Below are 10,093 nucleotides of genomic sequence, written 5' to 3' on the forward strand. Positions count from 1 at the left end.
CAGTGTTCCATAATACTTTGAAGAGTAAATGTACAGTATTGCATTGGTCTTCAAGTACAGCATTTAATTCTTTAGTACTTCTAAGTTTTCATAAGTTGAATGCCTTATGTGTACGTGTCGTGCCCCCTCCCCCCGGTGCGTGCCTTTTCTTATTGAAACATGCATTTTCCTATCTATTTTTTCCTTTGATTTTCTGTGGCATTCCAGTAGCTGGTTGACTGCATTCTTAATCAACTTTTCATTTTGTCTTTGGCATGTTTTCACAAGGATATTCTCACCTTTCAATTTAGCCTTCATTGAACGAGGAACGATAATTCTTTTACTCATTAGGGTCTCATTTCTGCGTATACTTCAGATTCTTTGTACACTTTTTTCTTGGACTGGGCTATTCTGCTTTGCATGGATTTCAGGAATGAGAGAAAGGGCTTATTTCTAATTTTCTTGGCTCTGCTTATTCCATCCTGTTCTGCCTATCTCTGTCCATGTTTGATCACCAACATATGTGTGCTCATGTATGGATTTATTACATTAGACATGTATGTGATATTCATTTTCTTTTATGAAATTAGTCTGGTTTTTGTGGGGTTTAACTGAGTTGAGTTAGGAAACTAGCAAACAGTGGATTATCTTTCTTTTTTTTCTTCAATCTTCAGCTTTTATTTTTCCTCGAATAAGTGCACTTTCTCTTTTTAAAATAGTTAGATATATTGGCTTTTTCTAGAACATGGAGCAAATGTTAAAAAGTAGGGAACAGGGTGATTTTTAAAATTTTCATGAGCTTTAGTATATCTGCCATTTAAGTTCAGAAGTTATTTTTGTGATTCAAAAGGCAATTGATACCAAGAATTAACTGACTTTTATTAGTTTTTAAGTAAGCTTCACTCAGCCTTTTGGCAAGACTTTCTGTGTAATGTATTTGGGGGGGTCAGCTCTCAACAACCAGATATATCTCTTGTCAGAGATGAAAGTAATCACTTTGAGAACTAAAGCTCTTCACTGTATCTTCATTTGTGTCACTTAAAATAGTTGGATTGGTTCTCAGGGACAGAAACTAGGTAGCTTTTATAACTATTTGGGATCAAAATTGAGCACTGGCCTGACTTAAAAAGAGTTTGTGTAATTTTTAGAGAGAGCAGAGAGAATGAATTGCTAAGCTATGACGTCATAGCATATAATCAGACTTGTTTAAGTGAAATAAACTGCACTGTGTTTGGATTGTGGATGAATGGATTTCCTGGTGAGATGTGGAGGCAGGAGTGAAGACTGGATTCAGGGAAACTCTGCCTCTGGTCTGTCTTGAAAGATTGGGTTTGCCATTATAGAGTTATTTAAAATGTTGGGATCTCTTTTAAAAGTGACATAATTTATTGACTTTTTCTAATAACCCTGTGGCCAGTTAGCCATTCTTGTATATATAACTGAAGGCCTGAACTTTGAGGTCAGATGTGATGAGTAGTAGTGAACATTTGATGATGACAGTGAGGAAGAGGGAGCTCATGTGCTGTAATGAAAGCACTTTATCTCACTCCACAAACAAAAAGTGGTTTCTTGCACAAACCTATCTTTGTTACCACCAACCAGTTTAGGGTGCTCTCTTTTGTCAAGAGAGGTTCCTTTTTTAATCCATAGCCCTAAAGTCCACCACACTTTGTGGATGTCCTTAGGACTATTAAGATCTACCATATTTATATAGGGCAGAAGATAAGATTATTGGACTGACTACTAGTCCTCTACGGGGCAACAAGACGACTCTTCCTCATTGAAGCTACCTGTGCACCGGAGAAGCCCATAAGGCACAAAGGGAGGACTTTCCCACAAGGTCAGTTAGAGCACACTGTACTGGCACAGTTCTCATAAGCGAACAGAGAAGACATGAAGCAAGTCCTGCAGTCAGCTACTTGGACATTGCTTTGTGAATTTTGCAAGTGTTATGGACTGAATATATTTCTTCACATAAGATCTTCAATTCTTAATGTTCTTGAGTGAGTGCCCCCCACAGCCCCATAACCATACTTTTTCGTTACCATCCCTCTCCCAGTTATTTGATGTTGTGTCTTAACAACTTTGTCTAGGATCTGTAGAGGGCTCTGCTTCTCTTAAAAGATCTTTCTGTCTTATCAACTATTCTGTTAGACCAGCTATTCTTAGTTTTAAAGAGAAAGATGATTTTCCTAGGTTTGTAGTTTGCTTTAAAATTTTCTGTAGAAATCCTTTGTTAGGCAGTAATTGGAACTGAAAAAGCTAGAACATAACTTGCTAAATGTACCACTTTTTGCCTCTAGTCTCTAGTTTCACCATTCCAAAGAAAACAGAAGGAAAATTTGACATTTTTTTCACCTTTTATTTGCAGCTGAGATGAATTTTTATTTCTCTCTTTGGAAAAAATAATTTTGAGATGGCATATATGTTACTTAGTGAAGCACAAAAGTTCAGTAATTGAAATGGGATTTAAGATCCACTTTCATTGGTGTGTTGTCCCTCTTGGGTCTTCAGATATATATAGGTATAAGTCATCTTTTGCATTTAAAAATATATAGTTGGAGAAGCATGCCTACAAATGTTCACCTTTTTGCAGTTACTGTTTTTACCGTTTTAACTTAGTTCATGTGAACACAGTTTTTTGTACTGCCTCTCTTGCCTTTCCCATTGCCTTTTGATGGTCTTTAACTCCAAGTGAAATTTACTCAAGTTTTAGATTCTGCAGTGATTTGGTGTTCCCTGTGCATACCACCAGTTTGAGAGAACTTGCCCAGTATTTTTACCTTTTGCTTTCTGTAATTCCCTGTCCTGCCCTCTCCCTCCTTTATAAATTGCAAATTTTATCCCTTTGATAGATTTATCAAACTGTGTTACTTGCACTCTATGGGAAATGATTGTCTTTTCATCTCTAAATTGTTTTCACTTTTCAAAGTGTCATATATGTTTTGTATTTTACTTTAAAATCCATGATCAATGTCTTCTTTTATGGCAGAAAAGAGGGGATCTGATGATAAAAAAAGTAGTGTGAAGTCCAGTAGTCGAGAAAAGCAGAGTGAAGACACAAACACTGAATCAAAGGAAAGTGATACTAAGAATGAGGTCAATGGGACCAGTGAAGACATTAAATCTGAAGGTGACACTCAGTCCAATTAAAACTGATCTGATAAGACCTCAGATCAGACAGAGGTAAGTGTATTGTTTCTCACTTTGATTAGGGCTTTTTGTTACTGTTTGACAGTGCAGCGTAAGTATGCACAGATGAAGATGGAACTAAGCCGAGTAAGAAGACATACAAAAGCATCTTCTGAAGGAAAAGACAGTGTAGTCCTGCAAAACATTTTGAGGTACATTGTTTTGTCTCAGCTATTTTGTAGCAGACTCGTGCCCCCCGTTAGTGTGCCTCTTTGCAAATTATTGCCCACGTTTGTAATATAGTCGCCATTGAAAAGTTAATTATCCTTTTTTTAGGGATTTTGCTGTCATTTCTTGTTTTTTTTTTCTTTTTTTTAATAAAAAGGTTGAACTGTTTTTTATTTTTTTTTCTTTTTGGTATTAAGTCCATCTTGTGTTGGTACATTGGCAGAGACATATGCTTTAAAACTTAAATATTTCTGAGGCACATGTTGGACTACTTTGTTTTAATTAAACTGCTAGTATTTCTTTGTCAAGGATGTTTCTAGTTTTTTGCTTTATTGCCTTGCATTCTAATGCAGTTTGTTCTGTAACTCGAGAGCCAGTAGCATTGGATTGATGGAAGTGTAGGGTTTATGAATTATTGCAGCTGACTACCATACCTCACACAGCGTTGGTGTTGTGAGCGGCCCATGAAAAGCCAAATTAAAAATCAAGGATTCAGTCAAACTAAGCAGGTACTCATGCCAGGTACTCCTTTCTCTACCCACATCCATGTTTGAATGCTATTGCCTGTGATCTTTACGCTTAACTGTTGTGTATCTTTTTGTTCTTTACAAGAAGCACAGAGGGGTTTTTTTGTGTATTGCGTGAAAACTTATAATCAGATGTTAACAGAATGGAATTTTTTTTCAACTGTGTGTAGGGATGCAGTGGTGCCCAGAATTAGATATCTTAAAAGAATTTTAAATACAATAAACACTTCATATTATTCGCCTTGTTACATTCAATGCAATTCTCAAGTCTTTAAGAGGTATGTTGTGTTTAATATTTCCTACTGTGTAGGAGAATTTGCAGTCAACCATAGGTATATTAGGAATAATCACTGGCTGATACATTTAAAGCAGCAGTGAGTAGCAAGGACAGACACCTTTAAACAGAAACACAAAGAACTGATGAACCATGTAGAATGAATTTGGGCTTTTAAAGAACTGTTAAAAGTCAGTCTTTATGAGGGTTCTTGAAACCTGTAAACTGTTCATTCTTTGGGCTAGTGGCATGGGATTAAATATTCCTAATGAAAGGAAGTACCAATTAGTTGAATTATTGATGACCTTCCTTTTCTAGGATAGCAATATAATGTTGTATTTGTGTGAGCCATTCACATAGAGGCAAGCATACACAGGCACATGGTTTTAAAAAACCACACTGATGCCTTGATAATTGAAAAGAATACAAACATTCCATATACATATATTAATTAGCAGTTAGTGACTGGGCCACTTAGTCATGAAAATTTGCCTTATACATGTTGTCTAATTATCATTTTTCCGCAAATTTTGCTTTGTAGGAATACTGTTGGAAGATTTTTGGAAGAAAACTGAAAACGGCATAAAGTGAAGATCGACATTAAAATGAGGTGAAAGAAAACTATAGTGGCATAGAAAAAGTATAAAGCTCGGTTAGTTTTTTTTTTTTTTTTTTAATTAAAAATTAATTCAGGACTGATGTGACCTATCAGATTTCAGAACATGTATTAATAGCATATATATGCCACTGAAAACTTAGGTCCTGTATCATATCTTTTTCTTTAAGACTTTTTAAGAAATATTACCTAAACATGTGGCTTGCTCAGTGTTTAATTGCAAGTTTTCATTCTTGGGACTTTGAAAACGAGATTAAACGTTACTATTTGTGTGAATCAGACTAAGTGGGATTTCATTTTTACAACTCTGCTAGCCTTTGGATTTAGAAGTGAAAATAAAGTATCTCCGACTTTCTGTTACAGATTTGTCTCTTTGTCATTGAAAAGTTTTAGTATTAATCTTTTTTAATAAAGTTATTGGACTCTGAACTAGTCCCTTGTTTTAAATATGAGATACGCTGTTACTAGAGATCTTGGTGTACAGTTTTATCTGATTTGTTCTGTTTAAGACTAATTTTTATAGAATTTCCACAGTTTAAATGTTTTAAATAATGGTGCTTCAATTTTTAGTAGTTATGAATACATTTGGATTTTGCTTTTAATAACGAAGATATACAATGAACTGGAATATATTTTTACATCCCTGAGAGATTTCTTTAGTAGTAGAAAATTCAAAATATCGTTCTGACAAACACTATTATCCTCTAGCTGTGAAATAATGATGTAGAAAAACATTCAGACACTTTTAGCTGGTTTTTTGTCTTAGAAATCCTGTATCAAGATTTTTTTAACCTGGTCTTATTATAAATATATTTATTTCTGTGTATGGAGTGTATCACATCAAACGAGGATTTTTAAAAAATGTTTAAGGTAATGGGAGTGTGTGTGTGGGTCATGTATGGCAAATTTGGCAGCACATTTCTACCTATAGCCAGCTTGTTGATTGTATAAAAGTATTATTAGCTCCAGCTGCATGTGTCCTAGTTCTTATAAATGACAGTTCTTCATGATTTATAGTTTTCAGATATTGCTATCAGTTTATAGGTAGAGAAACTTGAGTTGGTATGTTAAATGACTTACCTGATGTCTTAGGACTTCATGTTGATGGAGAAACTAGCACATGGAATCTAGGTCTCCACCTCACAGTCCACTGCCTCACTTTATGCCACTGTAGTTGTTCTAATAGGCATAATAATAGGCTACAGAATTTACTAAAATAACCTCCACCAAACTTTGGAAAAGAATGACGCTTCAGAGGCTTTGTATGAAATAATGCTGTGGGGACAGCACTCTTGGCTCAACTAGATGGAGATAGATGGATTCTCAATTTGTGAGAATTAATGTAAGATGGGAAAACAGTCTAACACAAAGTCAGCCACCTCCCGAGCACTGCTTTGTGTAGTTTGACAAGATGTGGTTATAGAATAAAGGTCATAAAGTGATAGTTTACCAGTTTCTATTACTGAGTATTAAGAAAAACAGAAAACAGAAAAAATTTATTTAAGTATTAAGATACTTAGTCATTAAGGTGTTAAATCCGGTATTAAAATGCCAAGTTTGTTCTCTTCTGCCTCACGTAGAATTGTTCGCTAATTTATTTTAATGAAGTACAATAAATGAGTTTATGAAGTCTTCATCATCTTCATCTGTATGGATCACTAATGAACTTAATACGAAATTTGAAGGGGAGGCCTGGTCGCTTGAGGGTCTGTGACTAAAGGTTTTGGAGATCTAGAAATTGGGTCACATCCAATACCTGAAATTAATCTTACTAACCACATTCACAAGAATCCCATGTAGTGATCATGTGCTTGTTTACATTGAGAAATACACATTTCTCTGGTGCAGACCAAAAAGTTGTCAGTTGCTTCATGCGTATTTCTCTTTGAAAAGCCTTCGGGGGAGCCAATTTTTACTAACCAGATTACTTGGTAAGACTGCAAGCAGCAATCAGTTCTGAAAACTTTTTTTATTTTGGAAAATTTAAGACGCAAAGGTAGGACAGTGTAGTTAACTGATTGAAGTTCATCACCAATAAGATTCAGTGACCGTTCTTACTCTCTGTGTGTCCCCTGTCCCTGTTATTTTCAGGCAAGTCTCAGACATACTTAATTTATAAATGTTTCTGCATGTATCACTAAAAGACTTAACATTTACTGATTTAAATAAATTGGATAAACTTGAGTTCATGCAGGTCTGGTGGGAGCCTGGTAATTGCTGTTCTGGCATCCTCCTTTTTGCAGGGTCGTGACACTCGTCTTCACCCTTTTTGTTAAGACATCTTTTCTTCAAACAGACCATAATACAATAATTTTTCAAGTTGTATTAAAACATCTTTCTTGCCTTCTTGAGCTCATTTCGTTACCCAGCCTAGAGACGCCTTCTTTCCTTACACAGCATTATTTGCCTGCGGGTGGTCTCTGGCTTCTTCAGTGCAGTGCCACAGCCCTATTTCTAAAGTGTGAGAGTACTCTGACCACATGTGGGTTGGGTTCAGTCACTTGATTAAAAATTTTCAGAGATGTTAAAACTGAACAATTTAGAATGGAAGTGTTTTTAACTGTGTCTGTTCTGTGCTTTCAAAAATGTGTTGTAGATGAGCTGTGTGAGTATTTTTTAAATGTGCATAAAATGAAAAATACTTGAACTTGTGTATATTTTCTGTGGGGTGGGACTTCCTGCAGGGTTGGTTTTCAGGTTTGAGTTTGGACTGATTTTTAGTTTATGAAAAATTCCCCGGGTGACTGCTTTCTAAGAATTTTGTATGACAGACTTGTGTATGGTTTGGGAAGAAGTGTTTTGTGATATGTCTCTTCTGCTCCTGCTCTTCCTGTCCAGGAGCTACTAGTGTTAATTATTTTTCCAAGTGGTTTTGTGGGGAGGTGGGTGGTGGGGGATGTAATCATTTATATGTATGAATCTCTTAAAATATATCATAGTACAGCATATTTTTTGAATCTTTCTCTGTTCACCCAGTATATTTAGAAACATTTGGGATATAGGAGATAGCAATTTTAAGTTAAAAAATATAGTTTCAAAAGTCCATTTCAGTAAAAGAAGTAAATGTATTTTTCATTGTATTAGATTTTTTAATTTCCTAATTTAAAAATGCAGTTTGAGTTTCATAGTTGATCTGTTTTCTTCCCCTTGGCCATCTCAAATAGATCAGTTGTCATCAGCTTTAAAAATGTTTAGGAACAACAGCTTCAGAACACAGTTGGGTACAACTGTGCTGTAACTTCTTCTGGCTGCTCCATCCCTAGATACATACCCTAGAGAAACATTTATGCATGTGTCTCATAACAGCATCATTTGTAATAGGCAGAAAGGAAGCAAAAACAAACTGGAAAGACTTTAATGTCCCAACAGACCAGGGGACAAATATGTGGTATGTTCCTTTAGTGGGATTCCAAGAAGGCAGACTGAACTACAGCTGCACATGTGAACGTGGATGAGTCTCTGGTCAAAAAAGCAAGTTGCGGAAGAATAATCCAGTTCCTTTTCTGTGAAAGTCAAAAACAGTCCATAAATACATGGTAAATGGAAAGCAAGGAAATGATTTAACACAATTCAGTGTATTGGAGGGAGATCATGAAGGGCAAAAGGATCCTTCAGAAGAACTGGTGGTGATTGTTGAAGCTGGGTGGGTGGCTTCTTTTTTAAACTGTATGTGTATGTGCTTTTGTATGTATATTTCTTAATAAAATTTAAATTTTAAAAAATGGGAAAAGGTCTTGATGTAGGTAGTAAGTAGTAAAATAGATACATAAACAGTGTATTTCATGGAATTAAAGTGATAGGTTTAGAGTATTGTTTCTCGAGTTCCAGACTTAGGGTTTTAATTGTAGTCTTTAAAGCTAGAGACAGGGCCTCCATGTATGTTTTCTTTGTGATACATTATTTTTATCTTGAAGTAATATTCATTTGGGTGTCTGCCAGGAAACTGATTCTGTTTCTGTATAATCAGCTTCCAAAGAAGCTTTTTCTCCTAGATTTATCCCAATCTAGGAAGGAAACCTTGCCATTCTCCTGACCCATGGTCAGCACGTCCTTCCCTTTGTTCAGGTTACATTGTCACCTCAGAGGGGCTACTCTTGGTCCTTGTTTTTCTCTTAATAAGTGTACTTACATGAAGTGTTTAAATAATGTTTGCTCTGTAAAGGGGAAGTGGTTGAAATTTGAAAGGCAGCTCAGTTCAGTCGCTCAGTCGTGTCCGACTCTTTGCGACCCCATGAATCGCAGCATGCCAGGCCTCCCTGTCCATCACCAACTCCTGGAGTCCACCCAAACCCATGTCCATTGAGTCGGTGATGCCATCCAACCATCTCATCCTCTGTCATCTCCTTCTCCTGCCCTCAGTCTTTCCCAGCATCAGGGTCTTTTCAAATGAGTCAGCTCTCTGCATCAGGTGGCCAAAGTATTGTAGTTTCAGCTTCAACATCAGTCCTTCCAATGAACACCCAGGACTGATCTTGCAGTCCAAGGGACTCTCAAGAGTCTTCTCCAACACCACAGTTCAAAAGCATCAATTCTTCGGCGCTCAGCTTTATAGTCCAACTCTCACATCCACACGTGACTACTGGAAAAACCATAGCCTTCACTAGAGTACATAAAATTCATGTAGCTAAAAGGCCTTGTATCAGTTACCCATGGCCCTTGTATACTTCCAAATAAATACCCCAAATCACTTGATTATAAGTGAACCATAAGCATTCTAGACCACTACTAAATATATTCTGGAAATCTTTTTAGGATAGCATTCTGGTAACTGATTTGTTTCAATGACTTGAAAATGACATAATCTTACAGCGGAATTGTATGTCACTCAGAAATTAAGTTTTTACTATCTGTGCATGAAATAAATAATAAAAATTATTCTTGGGACTTCCCTCCCAGTTTGGTGGTTAAGACTCCACTTCCACTGCAGGAGTGAGTTTGATCCCTGGTGGTGAGGGAGCTACGATCCTCTGTCCCAGGTAGTGTGGCCCAAAAAAAAAAAAATTTTTTTTTTTTTTTTTCATTAAAATTACTCTTGATGCTTCAGATTTTTTTTAATCTTTTGGCTTAAAGCTATGTTGCTTCTAGAAAATACATTTGATGCAGGTTGTATTAACTTGAATGGGTATGCGTATTTTACCAACCTTGTGGTAATTGCCCTTATTGATCTTACTGTGCTTCTAGGTGACACCTGTGCAGGTTCTATTGTAAGCTTTCCAACAGTGCTGTTTTCAAATAAATTTATTCTACCATGTTCACTTAAAAGCAACCTAAAATCTCTTTTCCACAAGCAGTGATTAACCAACCCTCAGTCCATGCCTCGGTTTATCTTCTTTAAGA

The 10,093-nt window shown here is 36.2% G+C and overlaps 1 protein-coding gene across 1 annotated transcript in view; it reads left to right on the forward strand.

The window, feature by feature from the left end:
- Positions 1–7,544, forward strand: part of LUC7L3 (LUC7 like 3 pre-mRNA splicing factor) — a 25,930-nt gene extending 18,386 nt beyond the window's left edge. The window contains 3 exon segments of the mRNA XM_040245708.1: positions 2,972–3,112; positions 3,218–3,363; positions 3,365–7,544. Of these exon segments, the coding sequence (XP_040101642.1) occupies positions 2,972–3,112; positions 3,218–3,363; positions 3,365–3,409 (332 nt within the window). The 3' untranslated portion in view covers positions 3,410–7,544.
- Positions 7,545–10,093: the final 2,549 nt, after the last annotated feature.

Source organism: Oryx dammah, unplaced genomic scaffold (genome assembly GCF_014754425.2).
Source record: "Oryx dammah isolate SB20612 unplaced genomic scaffold, SCBI_Odam_1.1 HiC_scaffold_8, whole genome shotgun sequence".
Lineage (NCBI taxonomy): Eukaryota > Metazoa > Chordata > Mammalia > Artiodactyla > Bovidae > Oryx > Oryx dammah.